General features: G+C 40.2%; 2 protein-coding genes and 1 long non-coding RNA gene across 5 annotated transcripts in view; 1 reads left to right on the top strand and 2 right to left on the bottom strand.

The window, feature by feature from the left end:
- Positions 1-5491, bottom strand: part of ALDOB (aldolase, fructose-bisphosphate B) — a 19867-nt gene extending 14376 nt beyond the window's left edge. The window contains exon 1 of the mRNA XM_026683450.2: positions 5423-5491. The gene's annotated coding sequence lies outside the window, so the exon portion shown is untranslated. The remainder of the gene's footprint in view (positions 1-5422) is intronic.
- LOC148132428 (uncharacterized) overlaps positions 1-12102 on the top strand; it is a 14719-nt gene extending 2617 nt beyond the window's left edge. Inside the window, exon 2 of the long non-coding RNA XR_015747991.1 lies at positions 10869-12102. This is a non-coding gene — a long non-coding RNA (uncharacterized LOC148132428). The remainder of the gene's footprint in view (positions 1-10868) is intronic.
- On the bottom strand, positions 9308-17533 carry PGAP4 (post-GPI attachment to proteins GalNAc transferase 4). 3 transcript variants are annotated; one of them, XM_087957550.1, is made up of 2 exons: positions 17443-17533; positions 9308-12256 (listed from the first exon to the last, which is right to left on the bottom strand). In XM_087957550.1, exon 2 carries the CDS (start codon positions 12182-12184, stop codon positions 10952-10954), a length of 1233 nt encoding a protein of 410 aa, XP_087813676.1. In that variant the 5' UTR covers positions 12185-12256; positions 17443-17533; the 3' UTR covers positions 9308-10951. The 3 variants fall into 3 exon arrangements, with proteins under 3 accessions (XP_087813676.1, XP_087813675.1, XP_087813677.1); XM_087957549.1 differs by having other exon boundaries at positions 17327-17525; XM_087957551.1 differs by lacking the exon at positions 17443-17533 and adding an exon at positions 14737-14961.

Raw genomic sequence — 17533 nt, 5'->3', positions numbered from 1 at the left:
AATAACAGACTTTGGCTTCTAGGGAAAATTGTCCACCATCTCCCACCCCTCCTGCCCATCCCAAAGCTTTGAAGGCTAGCAATTGAGATGGACGTAGCTAGATATTGAATGAAACCCACTTGTCACACAAATAAATTGTATTTTCCAAGCCTAAAAGTTTCACAATGAGAAAAGGGTGTTGCAGCACTATAAAAGTGTGGCAGCATTTAAGATAGATCAGGGGCATCCAAAGTAAAGAAGACTGTTTGTCTAATCAAGTACCTGGCAGCCAGACAACAGGATCTGGGCAAGAACGGTCAACCTTGCTAGAGTGTAAGCCTTTTTTTTTTTTTTAAAGAACTATAGAAGAAGATAGAGGAGGGGGGGGGAATTCCCCATTAGAAATAGTGCAAAGGTTGCCTTCTGTTAATGTTACAACAGATGACAGACCAAAGTGCAAGAACTGAGGTCAGAAGAGGGTTAGCAGGTTCCAGCTAGGGTTGCTGCAGTGTGGACTGGTGTGTGTGTATTTTGGGGGGGAGGGGAGATAGATGTGCAATTTGCAAAGTCTCTTGTGAGTCTTTTAGGACGTGTGTGCAACTTTTGTTCCTAGGTAATAGACAGCTAATGTTTAGTTTTGCTAAGTCTAAACCCTGGTTGTGTGGAGAATAATTAACCACTGAGTTACAGCCATTATGCGCATTAGAAAGATCGCTCTTTTCACTTGCTGGACCTAAAAGATACGGACTTTAGTAGCAGTCTAAGCAGATTTAACAATATAGTGATTCGCTATATTGGTTAAAAATTTTTTTGGATTAGCAGAATTTATCTACAGTGAGTTTATAAAGTACTTCTTTAATTATATGATTGATATGATGGTGAAAAACAGGAGAGAGTAGTGTTATTTATGGTGGCTCACTGAGGTCTTGGATGAAAGACAAAATACAAATTTAATAAATAAATAAATCTTCTACAGCAGGGGTCTCCAACCTTGGCAACTTTAAGACTTGTGGACTTCAACTCCCAGAATTCCTCAGCCAGCAAAGCTCAAAGTAAAGCTGGCTGAGGAATTATAGGAATTGAAGTCCACAAGTCTTAACGCTGCCAAGGTTGGAGACCCCTGTTCTATAGTGCAATTAAGTGAGAGACACTTCAGCAGGGTAGTTAAGACATCTGGCTAGGAACTGGGCAACTGTGAGTTCTAGGCCAACCTGAGGCACAAAGCCAGCTCAGTGACCTTGAGCTAGTCACACAGTCTTAGCTCTAGGAAGGAAGCAGTGGCAAACCACTTCTGAAAAATCTTGCCAGGAAAACTGCAGGGACAAGTCCAGACAGTTGCTAGGAGTCAACACCGATTTGAACGTGTGGGTTTGAGACCCAAGTACCATGTGACAGGGTGAGCTCCTGTCCTTGGCCAACTCTTGCCCTCCTAGCTGTTCGAAAGCATGCAAATGCCATAAATAGGTTCCCAGAGAGAGAGAGAGAGAGAGAGAGAGAGAGAGAAGCTAAACATTAAAATAAACCCTAGATGCATTTGTAGATTTTTGCAGACCTGCAAGAATGAAAAGATGAGAGTTGCTTTTTGCAAATAATTCCGTTAAGCAGAAAGCTCTAAAATTTCAAGACGAGATTGGGTGGAAGAGAATCGTATAGAGGACTATGGTCAAGAGGCAACTTCCAAGTGTTAGTGATCATAACCTGCTCCATTGATTTTAATGGACTCACTATTTCAAGCATGATATTCAGTCCAATAAAAGGAGCCTTCTGTCCGTTCACAGCTTCCAGATGTGATGTACTGCCCATTTCTCCGCTTTGCTCATGGAATGCAATGGAGATGGGTGTATATGAGTGTCCAAATACTAGCTGCAACTCTTCTGGGTGATCTTACCAATGTATGCCTCTTTGCCTTAGCACAATACAGGACCCAATAGTACACACAGTATTTGGAAAGGATTGAATGCTTCCATAACGTCTTTTGATTAGTAATACTAGGAGCTCTCAAAATTTTTATTTAGTTATTTATGCGCGTGGGAGGGGAAGGATTTCCATTGCATAATGGAAAAGAATATATGCAAAACAGAAGTTTCTGCCTCTCTGCTTGTATAGAACTGACCAATATTGCTTTGACTGGAAGGGTGGGGGGAACTATCTATGATATGCACGCATTCTTTTTTCACCAAAAAAAGTCCTATGGTATCAGGAACCCAAGGAGTTCTTGCCACCTATCATTAGTGAATTTTGTTCTTCCAGGGGCTCTTTAGTACTATCACAGAGATAAGTATCCAATTATTGCCAGCATTGTCCACAAGACTTTCCCAGACAATAAATGAATCAAAGAATTAATGCGTCTTGAAATCCAACATTCCAGTCCTATATTCATCTATACTATTTATCATTTGAACCACAGCTTCCATGCAGCTCAGTCACAAATGAACCACAGTTTTTTCCATAGCCACTTGCATAAACGTTGCAACCAGGAGATTCAGTACTAGAGAAAGAGGTTTTTGTAGGTTGCATGTATGCATTCATCTGTCCTTCTAATGCTATCACAATTTTGACTTAAGAGAGCAATGACTTCAAAATATTTAAAGTGGAAAAGAGTCTCAGAAACTTCTACAGCTTTGTTTGGGATATTAGCAGATCCTAAACAATCTCCTTATTGCCAGGACCTCTAAAAATAATTTTAAAAAATTAGAAAAAAAAACCCCAAAGCAAAGCTGATGACACTTAGAAATAGAACAAGCCATGGGCACCAAATATAATTTGGATACTTAAGAAAAGAGATGTTATCTAAATCTGAACTACATTCCGTATGAAGTTTTTCAAAATACCAACTGCATTAAGTAATGAACGCTAAAAAATAAGCAAAATGTATTCTGCATTCCTACCTAGTACTTAGATTTTTTTTAAAGTCAGTTGATGTAGAGAAACATCACATGATTTAAAACAGTGATAGAAAGAAAAGATGCCCTTTCTGCCACCAGTCATTTCAATCTTCCTCAGCGAAAGCAGTCAACTACAGTAATGAATTAAAGAAGATAATAGAAGATGTGGACTGCTTTGAAACTTGGTGTGGACAGACGCAGAGGGCTGTTTTTAATAGAAAAGATTGGTTTATCTTTGAAGTCTCTTCAGGCTCTTCGTTGAAGAATAACTGCCAAACCCTCTTCCAAAGTGTGGGTTGGTATTTGAAGATAACAAGTGTAGCAATACTTTCTTCCCATCTATTAAAATTTCTCTGTATTTGTATAATAAATAGCAATAGCAATAAAACTTATACAGTATGTCACTTCATAGTGCTTTACAGCTCTCTCTAAGCGAATCTGGGTCCTCATTTTACCAACCTTGGAAGGATATAAGGCTGAGTCAACCTTGAACTGGACAAGATTGAACTGCTGGCAGTCAGCAGAATTAACCTGCAGTGCTGCATTCTAACCACCATGGGTCTTAGAAGTAGTAGAGAAAAAGATGTCATCATACCAGCAATGAGGAAAACTGGAGGGGTTGAACAAACATTCTCCTCCAGATCTCCAAAAATCTTTGAAAGTCCATGTCCCTGATGAACACTATTGGGAGAAAAGTAGTCCTGATAAAGCCATGGGAAGCCTAGCTATGTTCCTCATCCAGCCAAAGATGACTCTTTGAATGACTTTCTACTGTCTTCCTGGCACATCAAAACACACATGGGCCCTATTCTGGTTTTGGCACACAGTAAGAACTAAGAACCTTCTTTGTGTACATAAGATAATAGGATTTTCTTATCCAATAGTAAATCAGCTTTCCCAATAGATTTTGCAGTCCTTGACTTAACGAGGCGTGGTCTTAATGAATGTTTGCCTGAAATCTTGGATGAACATTGAGCTACATCTTAGGCATTCTTTCAAACCTACTCTACAACCACCTTGCTTGGAGCACAGTTGGGCAACACGTGGCTCCCTGAATGCTGTCAGACTCTAATTCTCATAAGTCCAAGATAGCACGGTCATAGGAAAGACTGATGGCAGCCGCAGTCCAACAATACCTGAAGGGTAACATATTATTCACTGAGAGATTTAAATGTATGCTTACTGGGGAATAGGAACAACTCCACCAGTTCGCCTTTGGGTAAATGACTTTTTGAGGACTGCCTGTCATTGCTTAGAGCAAGAGTCTGCAAACTTGGCAAGTTTAAGAGTTGTGGACTTCAACTCCCAGAATTCCTGAGCTAAGGTGACTGGAGGAGGAATTCTGGGAGTTGAAGTCCACAAGTCTTAAAGCTGTCAAATTTGAAGACCCCTGGCTTAGAGCAACCACTTTGCTCTAATATTATAGACATCCTCTCTCATGGTATGTGGAAGAGTTCTCACAAGATTCTATACATCCAATAAATATATAAATAATCCAAATTCCAAGTGTGTCATCATCTCAGGAAGACTGCTTATCATTACAATGAGGGACCAGTCCATCCAGTCCTGTGGCTCCATGGTTAATAGTGGAGTTGCTGGGAATTCTACTTCAGCAATATCTGGAGAGCCACAGATCGGTCCCTCCAATTTAGGGTGGTAAAAGCCCCCAAAGAGAATTTTTAACTACATCTCAGCCCTCTGCCCCCCCTCCATAAGACCTCCTCAACCCATTCTTCTCTCTTATATTTTGCTCATTTTTACTTGGCGATACCAATGTCGACGTGGCAAAGATCTCTAGGCTGCTTTTAATAGGACTAACTTCTTGTATAATTGGTGCGGACACTCAATCTTGTTAGCTATATTGAGGGATCCGGGACTGTATCCTTATTCTGGATAGGGAGTCATCTCATTAGCGGCTTTAAGAGCAGGTGAAATCCCTCGAGTGAAGATTTAGGAAGAGAAAGGAGCTTGTACATCGGAGTTGAGAAATCCTTTCAGCCAACGCAGAAAGGTGAGATGGGTTCTAAAAGAGCAATTCCGCGACTTGCTTTTTCAATAGGAAGGACAAAAAAGCCTCTGCAAGCAATTGTGTAACAAATTGCAGGCACACAATTACACAACTCTTGGGGTTGAAGACCTCGTCAACTTGAACGCAATTTAGGTAGAAATGCGCTGAGCCATTGCTGAACCGACTCGCACCTTTCCCGATCGATGGGCAAAGTCTATAGGGAGCTCAGCTGTCCTTCAAGTAAGAGTTGAAGAAAGCGACGTTTTAAGCCAGGGGGGTCTTCAAACTTGGCAACTTTAAGACTTGTGGATTTCAACTCCCAGAATCCTCCTCCAGTCATGTTAGCTCAGGAATTCTGGGAGATGAAGCCCACAAGTCTTAAACTTGACACGTTTGCAGACCCTTGTTTTAAAGTTGAGAAGGAGCATCTCCAGGATCCAGACTTTTGTTTGTTTTTTTCACACTTACCACCAACAAAAAAAGCTTTCTCTCTTCTCTAGTTTCCCAAGAACCCTCATGAACCCCTTTGGCACATATAATTTGCACGTACCGTTTCGGTGGATCTTCACCGCCTCTCCCAGAAGCTCTTGTGAATGGATGAGGGGGTCTTCAGCCAAACAGGACGAGTTTTGCCACGCGGGAACTTTTTATACCTTTCGCGTAACGCTACTAGTTAACTCTTCCCCCTGATTTTCTTTCCCTCTTCCCCCACTTCAAGCTGGTTGGGCAGATGGAACTCCTCAGCAGTTCCGATTGGCTGCGAAGGGTGATAAGGTTTGTCCAGTAAGAAACTGGGGTGGGGGTGGGTGCGGGTGGGTGGGTGTGTTTGCTTGCCTGCTTATTTCCCCTCCTCCCCGCCACGATGTAATAGGTGCAGAAACAACTTCCCTGTATGTACTCAAGTGCAATACGTTTTGCAACGCCCTGCATGTGACGAAAGAAGCAAGGTTTTGCAAAGGGGAAAATAGCCAGAAAGTTCTCCCTACGAAGGGCTGCTTTGGCTAACTTCAGTCAAGGGCCGCCAGTTTGACACCCTCCTTAGCACAGGGTTCTCAACCTTTTCTATATCCCGCACCCCTAGAATGCTTCTGACATATTCTTGCACTCCTTACAAAAGTAAATGATAAATATTACATAATAAAAATCTGGATGTGCGCAGAAATGGACAAATTGACCAAGGAATTAAAAAATAAGGATGAATCGGATTATTACAAAGTATGGGAGAGAGAGAGAGAGAGAGATTAGATAGATAGATAGATAGATAGATAGATAGATAGATAGATAGATAGATAGATAGATAGATAGATAGATAGATAGATAGATAGATAGATAGATAGATAGATATAGATAGAATGTAAAAATGCACTATTTTTATATGTGATTTAGCAATGTAAGACAAATATGTGGGTTAGGAGGATTGTACCACGTTCAATGTTTTTAATGTTTTGTTTTTGTTTGTCTAATAAAAATTATTTAAAAATAATAAAAAAGTAAATAATGGTATGCATATAATTATGCACATACACCATAACTTATATCGCCAACCTTTTTGTGGCCTTTTGATGAATGTGCATATTTGACTGCATGTTGACAAAAGGGTATGTCACACAGCTACACTGTGTCCTGGGGAAAATGCAATTCTGATGCAGTACAGAGAAAAGTTTTTTGAATGGATCCATTACATTCATTGCATGAAAGATAACTGGGGGTTGGATCTGCAAAATCTCTTTGACATTTACCTGATTAGTTGCCCTGAAAGGCGAAAGCTCAAGAATTTTGTTAAACCAACATTGTCCCAGTTTTAATGCAATCTCTCTGTGGCCTTGATCATTAGTCTGCTATTTCTCTGAGAGATGCAATGTTTGCTAAGCCACTGACATTCTGTCTCCACACAGTTGAAAAGACAAACAAGCAGGAACTTTAGCCACCAGACGTAGTAAGGGAGCCTGAAGTTTTGGTCAGTAAGACACCTTCATTTAGCCTAACTGCTGCCACAAGATTTTCCTCTGCCTGCTAACAGCATTAGCCTTATATACAGCTTCACGGTGTTTTACAGCCCTCTCCAAATGGTTTACAGAGTCAGCATATTGCCCCCAACTATCTGGGTGCTCATTTTACAGACCTCAAAAGGATGGAAGGCTGAGTCAACCTTGAGCGGGTCAGGATCGAACTCCTGGCAGTTGGCAGTGTTGGCATTCTAACCACTGCGCCATCATGGCTCTCAAAAAGTTGCACAACATAGAACATTCTCCTCTTGATTTGATCCTCTCCTCTAATTTATATTAGTTAAGATTCCAGAGTCTTAATTCAATCTGGCATGTTTGTCTTACGTATCTAAAGATCTGCTGCTATCTAGACCAGAAATCCTGAATCTTCCCCCCCTCTTTTTGCTCATGGTTGCCTTCTCAGCCTCATGTACCGCTGTGACCCCCTCCTAGTTGCTTTTAGCTAGAAGTATTTTATCATTTGCACTGTTTATTAATTTAAACAGTATCATGTAAGATTGTGGCACCATAGAAATGTGGCATGGGAAATATATGGTTATGTTGAGAACCAACAATCTGGTCCGTTTGTGCTTCCTATGCAGGATTATGAATTCCTGGGATTGGGAATCTAGACAGAACTATTTTCATTCTTGCCCTTAGCTTGATTTAGTTTTGAAAAGAAGCTGGAAAAATGGATGTTTTAAATATATTGAGAATCTAGGGCAGGTAGCATGTATATTTCACAAATAATCTCAGCATTCTAAGACTTTTCTAGAGTTGGTGCATTGAGAAATGTGATTTCCCTGCCTCCGTTTTATGAACTGATTTACTGCAATCCCACAGGGATGAGAACTCATAGTGAGAATTTGTGCAGACAGGAAGAAAAAAGTTTTATTTCAGGTCACCTTCATGCAAGGCCTTTGAATCACTCCCAAATGGTTGCCACATCTTTTTGACTCTATGCTATTGCTTCTGTCAACTGGGTCGACTGCATTAATCTCCAATAGCAACTGAAGTTACTATATTGCTGTTGTGAAATGCTGACATTCTATAGAGCTGTGAGAAAGCTCATTGATGGAAACGTGCAAAAGCCCACTTCCCCGTTTCTGAACGCAAACTTCAACCTCTTCCCTCCAACCCAAATCCAATATGCTATTATTCAGTTTTTAATTAACAATTTATTATTAAAATAGTTAGCTTCCCAGGCACTATTCTGTGGAATACTAAGTTTATGTAAGTTGTGTTTTTTGAGCTGCTGCATTGGATCTTATGCTTCAAGGATCAAGAGCTGCTTGTGGGCATGGCTGTAATTCAATGCTGAGGATACAAATAACTCCAGAATCAGTTCTGAGCAGCTACAAGCAGAGTCTGAAGAAAACCTTTGAATCTAATTCATCCTGTTGGTACAGCTTGGCGTGATTACAGGTCCTGCAGGTATATTGCACAAATCCACAGAACAATGGCAGTGCTTGTGTGAAGGAGGAAAGCATGTGTTTCAGAAGCCTTCTAGCACAGATAGAGACCTGATTCTTTGAAATAATCAGGGCAGTTCATGTGTCATCTAGTCAGCTTTCAACTGCCTAGAATTTAGGCTACAGGCACGTATCTACATACATATCTAATTGTGAGTCAAGGAAGCCTGGCTAATCATTCTTGAAGAACACTACACCACCTGATACAACCTTCCATTCATCCCCAACCCAAAGCACAAAACTGAACCACAACTGATGTGGTGCACTGTATTTTCTCCCAACTAACCCCTTGCTATTTGCGTAGCTTGTGGTACTTTTAACACTAAATGAGCTGATCATACAGTAGAGGGTGGGATCTTTCCAGCTTCTGTTGGCTACTGTCTGTCTGTACTGCCCGGAGTGGCATAAACTTATCACTAGCACAGATGCCCCAGCCAAGCATACTGTCAGCCTCTACTCATGCCAATATCCTACTAAATATTCTGCTGGTCAGTCCCTACCCACTTTCTGTCTCCTGGGTGTATAGGGCTGACTTGATAGGTTGTGTTCTTTTGCTGTCCATCAATGCCTTGCCTGTGAACCTTTATCCACTTGTTATATGTAGTGATGACAAGGCAGGGTGTTCTGAGAAAAGCTCATGAGGGTGGCAAAAGCTCATGAGGGTGCATGCTATCGGCAGCTTAAAAACTTTTTATCAAATAACTAACACAGAGCCGCTGCATTAGTGAGGTGGGTGGTATACAAATTCAATAAATAAATAAACAGCTAAATAAATTGATTCTGATCCAGGGGTATTACTTAGCTATGCTGTGTAATACTTCTGACTGGATTCCCCAGATATATTTTTGCAGCATGAATTGTTTCTTTCTACATGGATGCCGTCTACTATGTCTCCCCCCACCCAATTTTCTAAAATTACTGCGTTGCAATAGCAAGAACGTTGGAACAATACATCAACTTTTCCAAGAACCGTACAGATGATGGTGCATTTATTTATTTCAACTGAATTCTCGTGGAAAAAAAAAATAACATTTCTAAGTTCAAGTTTTTTTTCAAGTAGGGTGGAAAAAGCCATGCTCTTCTCACAGATTCCCAGAGTTAGAGGAAGAAAAAGCTTCTCTATAAAAGTGTTTAGGTATCATCTAAGTAAGGCACTTGTATTTTTTAATAAGCCCATTAACAAGGAACAGTGTGAGTAGTACGTGAAGTAGGAGGTAGCAAATGCAGAGGAAATCAAGAAAAATGAGAACGTCACATTTCCTTTAGAATGGTTTTGAATGATGCGCATTCGATTTTTAAACAGTACTATCAGTACATTTCAAAAAGAAAGAAAGCGATTGGAATGGGCAGTTGTAGAAAATATTTCAAGGGTTTCCTGCCTTGGGAAAAACAAAATGAAAAAGGAACGGTAAGAAACTGGTAAGCCAAAATTAGCTGGCAATTGACATGGCAATTCTAAATTCATAGATGGAGGGTTTTAGGATTAGATTTTTCTGGTGTTCGGCTGATTCCAGAAATCTGTTAATGGAGTGATCTGAGCCTTTGGTATAAGATATACCATCAGGGTCACTAATCTAGGGGACAAGAATAGATAGGGCAAAGGAAGAGCCACATTTTAGCACAATCAAACTTTCTGCAGCTATGACTATGTCCACAATATTAGCATCATTAGACTTTTCATTGAATCTAATGGGCTTTTTCATTTTCTCAGCCGTGCCAACTCTGTTGTAAACACAGATTAGGATAACGCATAATTCAACTATCTCCAACCATTTTAGCTGCTTCAAATTGAGCAACCTTACCTTGTTACTGACTTAAAGTTTCTACAAGCAAGGAGAGCTTGCCATTTGCAAGGGATCTTTAAGATATATTCAGGAGGTATGCACAAAAGCCCACTTAAATGGCTCATGAGAAAGTGACAAAGAGGTGAAAGATTTGAAACAAACAAAGAAAGAAATGTTAAGATTAATCGCAGCCCTAACACTTTCACTGAAAATGATCATTTGTCTTTGAATGTACACCAGTCTTCCCAAGCTGGCATCCTTTTGATTGGTTAGGACTGCAAACCCCACAGAAGATTGAGGGGCAGTGTTGGCAATTTTGCAGCCAACGTATCTCAAAGGCATCAGCTCAGAAAAGATAGACTAAGGCAATTTAAAAAATAGTTTCTCTTTTCAGTTAATGCTTCATGATTATGGGAAAGAACCATTTAAAAATAATTTATAAGTTGATACTGAAAAGTTAAAGCACCATCTCTGGTATTTCTACCAAACTGAGGAACTCTTATTCATTATCTGTAAGCTATCAATCAGAGCTAACTTTCACAACCTAGAATTTGTAAGTCAAAACTACCACCAGCCACATTGGCTGGGATTCTCGGAATTGCAACCTCACAGTGGAAGGGCATCGTGTGGAGGGCTGATTTAGAGCTATTGTGTACTCTCTCTTTTTTTAAACACAGAATGCTAGAAAACAATTCCAAGCTTACTTCTAGAGAACATTAGTGACCTTAATTATTTGATTTGATTCAATTCCCCAGCTTGCAACTGGAAATGACTCAGTGCAGCAAAGCTCGGGAAATATTTGCTCATCTGTTTCAGTCCTTAAAAAAATATTGAAAAGTCAAAGCAGCTCTGGGTTTTCATTGACCCTGACAGAGGAAAATATCCCCACATGTCTCACCAGATTGGGCTCAATCACAAATGCATGCTCGCCCTTGGTACGCAGCAGTGAATAAAGAGCAATATCTTTGGCAAAACCGAGGCGACACTGAACTTCTTTCATGTAACCCAAAACACGGTGTGCTGAAGGAGCAGAGAACACCATGGCTGGAGTGCAGCATTCGGTCACAGGCACAATGTTGTAGAAGGATGGCGCCAGGCGTCGAAGTTCCAAGAGATAGTGGCGCCCAACCAGCTCTACTAGCAGCATGCTGTACAGGGCGAAAAACAACACAATGGACCAACTAAGGCTGGAGCGGCTGGATGCCCATGAGTAGACAAAGCCCAAGAAGGATCCTGAAAACATGCCTAATCCGAGCCATTCCAGGATCCTCATGGGTTCTGGATTGATGTAATGTTGAAGTCTCTCGGGATGGTACAGTTTGATATAGAGAGCATCTCGGAGGTGGGGCTTTGAGAATCGTGTCTTTAACAAGTGATGGAGGACTGGAAAGAACTCCTTTTCTGGGAGGGTATCATCTTCCACCAACAGGACATGTTCTGGTCTATACAGCTGAAGTGATTTCTCAAGGCAATAGGTGTAATCTTGCTTCTCCTTCTCAAAACGGTTTGGAAAGAGATCTAAATTTTCCTGACCGCTGTAGCGGTTCACCACAGCAAAGAAAGTGGCAAGCAGCTTAGCATCCTGGTGGTTGCCGGGATCTGTTTCCACGTTACAGAGTAAGAGCCGATGGCGCTGGCAAGAAGGGCCACATTCCTGGAGCAGGCGGTGGAAGTGGGCTGCTACTTGAAGGACATAGTGGAGTTCCGGCCTCCTTTGGACAGTAATGATGGTAATCAGCAACCACGGTGGCAAGGCCTCTTTGGTCAACTTCTCTGATGTATTCTGCAGTCGCTCAAAGTAACGGAGAGCACTCAAACCTTCCTCTTGGCTCTGCTTTAAAAAATGTTGGGTCATTGAGCTCAGGTACCAACCACGCATGTAGAAGTAAGAATGTCGGAGGTCTCGGCAAGTGAAGGGAGCGATCACACCAAATGTCACAACGCTCAAGACAAGGAATTGCAGGAATGGGCTGGACCAACGGCATAGCCGGCCCCAAGGCAGCAATCTGTGCAAGAAGATGGCTGCCACATCTGCAGTTCGAGAGTCCTTTGGTTTTTTCCGGCGTGCCATTTGCTTAGCCTCTTGCTCCAAGCAGCAGACTGGGCAGAGGGCCTTCTAGCAAAGTCATGATTAGATCCAATTCTGTAAAAAGTAAAGGAAACAAAAAAGATTATGGAAATTTCATGCCTGATGAAGAAGTTGTTGTACTGAAAGCCTCCATTGAAACAGTATTTTGCATGATTGCTACTCCCTCTTAGGCCATTTTAAACAATGATGGCAGGTTCATATCCAGTTGATCTGTTGCAAATGTAATAAACGCATTCACATGCCATTAAATTGAAATTAAGATCCATGCTATTCCTCCTTCTCCTTTTAATTTGGCTTTGGAGCCTCTTGGGTTAAGTAGAAATACTAAAATACTAAATGGAATTGCACTAAGAGACTGCTGAACACAAGGCCCTGCTATTAGCAGACGATATATTTCACTCATTGAGCATTTCTATTCCTAAACTCACTTCATAAGTTTGGTTTTCCTATCTGATTACTCTGTTAATTGGATAAATTATATTAGATGCCACTGGGGACAACAGTAATTTTGTCACATACGTGGAATGGAATTTTTACATTGTATTTGACTCCTTTATGTAAGTATTTTCAATACGTTTTCTCAACCAGAAAATGTAAAATAAATCCACTGTTTTCATGCAAAGAAATTCCAGATATTTGTTCTCGAATTCCTTCTGAATATTTGGGATAGGCTAAATGTGATTTACATGAATTAATTCTAAAGGTGCTTGACTCTTTGAGAGGCCTTTCAATGCTTCTTTCCTACATTGTTTTTTTACAGGACACTGAATAAATTATTCTAACATGGTCATCCTGTGGGATTCTCATTGTATAAATTATAATTACCTCTTAGGAATTTAACTTCTCCACTTTCAGTTTTATCGCTAGGCATTTATTCTAGATTTGTCACGATTTAGCGTACCATGCTCCTTTTAAACTCATGGGTTGAAAGTGGCTTAGAAGTGGTACATTTAAAAATTATTTGACATATTATTTTTAGTACTTTAAGCTGTTCGTTTATCCTCCCTCATTTGGGTATAAGCTCTAATGAATTGAAAGGAACTTACTTATAAAATTATCCTGTAAAGAACTTTAATAAGTAGGATGATTAGTGGAATACGTAAATATGTGCAATGTGCTACATTTCTTAGAGCATACTTGTTTTAATTTTTTTCAGATAATAAATATGCTGTAACTAAGTGTTAATTATGGAAAATGACTAGTCACAAATACACACACACATATAAGTATATACAGAGTAATTTTAAAGAGGAAGCAAGATGGGGCAGGTAAGCAGCTCAGAAGTATATATCAGAGACACTGCAGGAAAAATACATAAGTACAATCATAAGGAAGTCCCTCGGGATGGGTATAGGAGCAGGAAAATGGGGTAGAAGGAGGGGGCTGCTAGCTTGCTTAAACATTTTGTTTTACCTTTATTTTATAGCTCTTCTTGAGTTTTTGACAGTTGCAAGCTCTATTTTACCTATCTAGGAAGATAAATTACTAGACTAAGGGTGACAAACTGGATTTCTTCAAGGGCTGGATCAGCATGGGGGTGGGGGGTGGGGGGAGGGGAGAGATGGAGCACCATTGCACCATTGCAGCACCATTTTCGGCCTGGATGGCCTCCTGCAGCACTTTGCCAGCCAAAACAGGGTTCTTTGCCATTTTGGCTGGCAAAGTGATGCAGGAGGCAGTCCGGGCCAAAAATGGGATGGGGTGGAGGAGGCTGTGCATGCCCTCCTGTGCCCCATTTTGGCTGTCAGAGGTACCGTGGGCTGGTCCTTTGCTATTTCCAGGCCAGCCCCATGGGCCAGATTTATGCACCCCACAGGCCTTGGGCCTTAAGTTTGACACCCCTGTACTAGACTAAGCTAAAGGTCCTCACAAAAGTTTGTCCTGTAATATAGCACAAGTTAAACAGCCTTGGACAGAGAGCCCATCAATGAGCTATTTGTACAAGGCAATATAAAAAAGGTGAAATTAATGGGGTGTAAAACAACGAACAAGAAGAAAGGTCTTTGGGAGAACAGGATATATGTTTTCAAGGAAATGTAAATGATTAGAGAAGAATGACTTTTCATGAAAAACACATGCTATGTCTGTAAGTAGTACTAAAGTAGTACTAAAGCAAAATACAAGGAAGAATACAAAAAACAAGTCGTTTTTTTGGTTTCTGGGAAATAAAAGCCAGGAGGAAGACAATATTCCAGAGTAGAAAAATATGTTCCTGACAGGATTGTTTGCATGTTGAATCTGTGTTTTCACCATACTTACATTTGATAAATTCTTTATTTTGATTTCACTGTATGTGCTTTGTTAAAGAAAGTCAATTTTATTTTAAATCTTGGTTCAGTTAAACATTCCAATGGCAGGAAAGGCATTTGGCTTTAATTTTCTTTTAACTGGATTGCAGAAAGGAAATAATGTGAGCTTGGCCCAAGTGACTGAAGTTTTGTTCTAACATTGTTAAATTCCACAGCAGTATTTCTCAACAATTTTACCAATAGCAAGTTACCAAATCCTAAAATAACTAAATGTATTTTGATCACTTTATGTTGGTTGGAAAATCTAGGAAGAGCAATCCCAATATATTTGATACAAGCTTCACTGGAGAAAACTAAGGATAGAATATAATTAGCATACCTTGGCCAGATTGTGTTATGATCCAAGACTAATTTTAAGAATGGCCATAGCTAATAATGCAGTTATATAAAGTTTTCTGATTTCATTTCCCTCTAATGATTAAAGTATCACACTATATTCTTATTTGAACAATAATTCAAACATTACCTAAACTATGGAGTCATCTCTGTTGTTTTTCTTGACTTTTCATGGTAATAAAAGTATGATTTCCTTTATGGGATTTTGTTCTCTGATATAATGCTCCACTAGAAATCTACATTGGGGTTCCCACAGCACACTGAATCACAAATAAACCTACCATAATATCTTCTTCTTTCATACTGTGTGAACTTAATTCACATGTTTATTTTTTTTGGTGCTATCTGAACCCAGAATATTGAGCTGAGAAAAACATGGTATACTATGTCACATGAATACATCACAAGTTTCAAACAGTTTGAAAATGATACGCCACAAAGGTTTTCCTACTCTGGCCCACCATCTTTAATAGCATACTGGAATTACTTTCTATTTACTTTGAAACTTTTAAAAACTGTTTTCAAAGAAAGAATAGAGTCTCATTCTTACATGTTTTTATACTTTCTCTAAGGTCTTCAATTTAAGGAAAAAATACATTGCCTTTCTATTTTCTCAAGGGCTGGCAAACTTTGTGGCTAATAAATGTAAAACTGTTCAAGGGAAATGTGGGATTGGAAGATATATAGATAACTTCCAGGCTATAAAAAATTTATCAATTAGGTGAAAATGTGTAGGCTAGAAAAGATGGTTTTTTGAGGAAAGAATATATACTCAGAAGGGGAAAAATAAAGAATATGAAACCAATGTTTTTTGGATAGGACATTAATTCATTCCAATGCTAATTTGCCCAAAGCAGTGGAAATGCATTGAAGGAAGACATCTTTTCCCAAAGAAAAGGCAAAACAGATGAGTATGTGCTCTTTCCAACCAGTTTTCCAGTTGTTAAGCCTTTAAAAAGTGCTCTGGTGATGCCAGCAAGAATGTTAATAAGCCAACATTGTGAATAAATTTGCCTTTATTTTCATCCCTGTATTTAGGAAAGCAAGGGAAAAGTCATTTTTATCCTAAACGTGCAAACTTTTTCCCTGTTAAAAGAAAAAAAATGATTAATGCAAATGAACGAACCTCTACACATCTCTTCCACCAAAGCATGCACATAATTGATATAATGCATGTATATACAACTGGTGCAGGGGGTGTCAAACTCGTGGCATTATAACGTTTCCCCCTTTGCTAAACCAGGGCGGGCATGGCCAGCGCATGACGGATCCAGCCAGTCAGCCGCGAGTTTGACACCTCTGTGCTACAACTATTCTTCTTGCATGAATAGTAATGACAACATATCCTACCAATCAGTGTGAAATATAAACCACCTACCTATAAACTGTGCATGCAGATGGAAAACAACAAAAGGTCGAAATATGACTGAACTGATGAGACAGATGTATCCCTTAGACTTAGAGACCAAGGGTCTTCAAACTTGGAATGAGCTAACATGACTGGAGGAGGAATTCTAAGAGTTGAAGTCCACAAGTCTTAAACTTGCCAAGTTTGAAGCCCCTGCCTTAGACTATACAAATAGCGATGTCATGAATAGTGAAGACACTGAAAATAATTTTAAAACCTGGTCACACAAAAGTGTTAACAGCTGTTGATATTAAAAGATTAAAAGAAAGCTAAAGAGAGAAACTAAAGTGTTCTTTCATTGTATCTTCCTAGAGATACAATACATATGCTGCCATATGTGACTCCAGACAAAACAAGCAGGAAATTAGTCCAGTTAGTGTTATTACAAATCATCCTCGCTTAGTGTCTTGTGCAGTGACGGTTGAAGTTACAACAGTGGAAAAAACAATTTTGCAACCGATCCCCACATTTACAACCATTGCAGCATGCCACGGTTACGTTGTCACCATTCAGGCACCTCATAACTGGCTTGCAACAAGCAGAGTTAATAGAGGAGGAGGAAATAACATTTCAACGGGTTATGCAATCTTCCAGTTAGCAACCAAGTTGCTAGTCCCTATTGCAGTCCCAAAGAGTGGACTATATATACATAAAAATTGTAATAATTATCTATGACGTACACATATTACACAAACGTGAATGAAACAGATGTTTGACTTCAAACGGACTGTCCTTCAACTTGTCTTACTGGGAGAAACTGGGAAGCCCAATACTGACTTTCAACCCTATTTCGCATTTCTTGGAAAGAGGGAAACGGAAAGGGAAACGAACGAAGGGAGGAAAGAAAGGAAAGGAAGGACTCTCCTCTTTGCAGATTTACTTGAAAAAGGTGTGAGCGACACCTTGTTCCTTCAAGAGTGCAATCCTCGCCAGCCACGGGGGGGCAGCTGAAGCGTGTAAAAGCACTACGAAGCGGTATATAAGTCTTTGTGCTATTGCTTTCGTAGGATGGATGGATACATGCAGTACGTGCCCCTAGCAATCCAATTACACGTGTTCAACATCAGATACCGTTGAAAAGGCTCTTTGGCTTCCCCTTTCGGTCAGCATCCCCTTGAGGATCCCAGTTTCCAGCTTTGTTTGCCAGGTCTCCCAGGGCGACCTCCTGCTAGCCTTGCTACGCTTACCCGGGCACGATAGAGAGCAACATACACACCACCACCAGACCGCCGAGAAGGAAACGGAAGGCGGATATATAAGGAACGGAAGTTGCTTGCC

The sequence above is a fragment of the Notechis scutatus genome, chromosome 2 (assembly GCF_049901735.1).
Source record: "Notechis scutatus isolate UNSWTSFEM ecotype Mainland chromosome 2, rNotScu1.2, whole genome shotgun sequence".
Lineage (NCBI taxonomy): Eukaryota > Metazoa > Chordata > Lepidosauria > Squamata > Elapidae > Notechis > Notechis scutatus.
The sequence above is the reverse complement of the archived record's forward strand: the minus strand, read 5'-3'. Positions and strand labels throughout refer to the sequence as shown.

Excerpts from the sequence above, each read along its gene's own strand:
- PGAP4 (XM_087957550.1), bottom strand. The coding sequence starts at position 12,184 with ATGGCACGCCGGAAAAAACCAAAGGACTCTCGAACTGCAGATGTGGCA.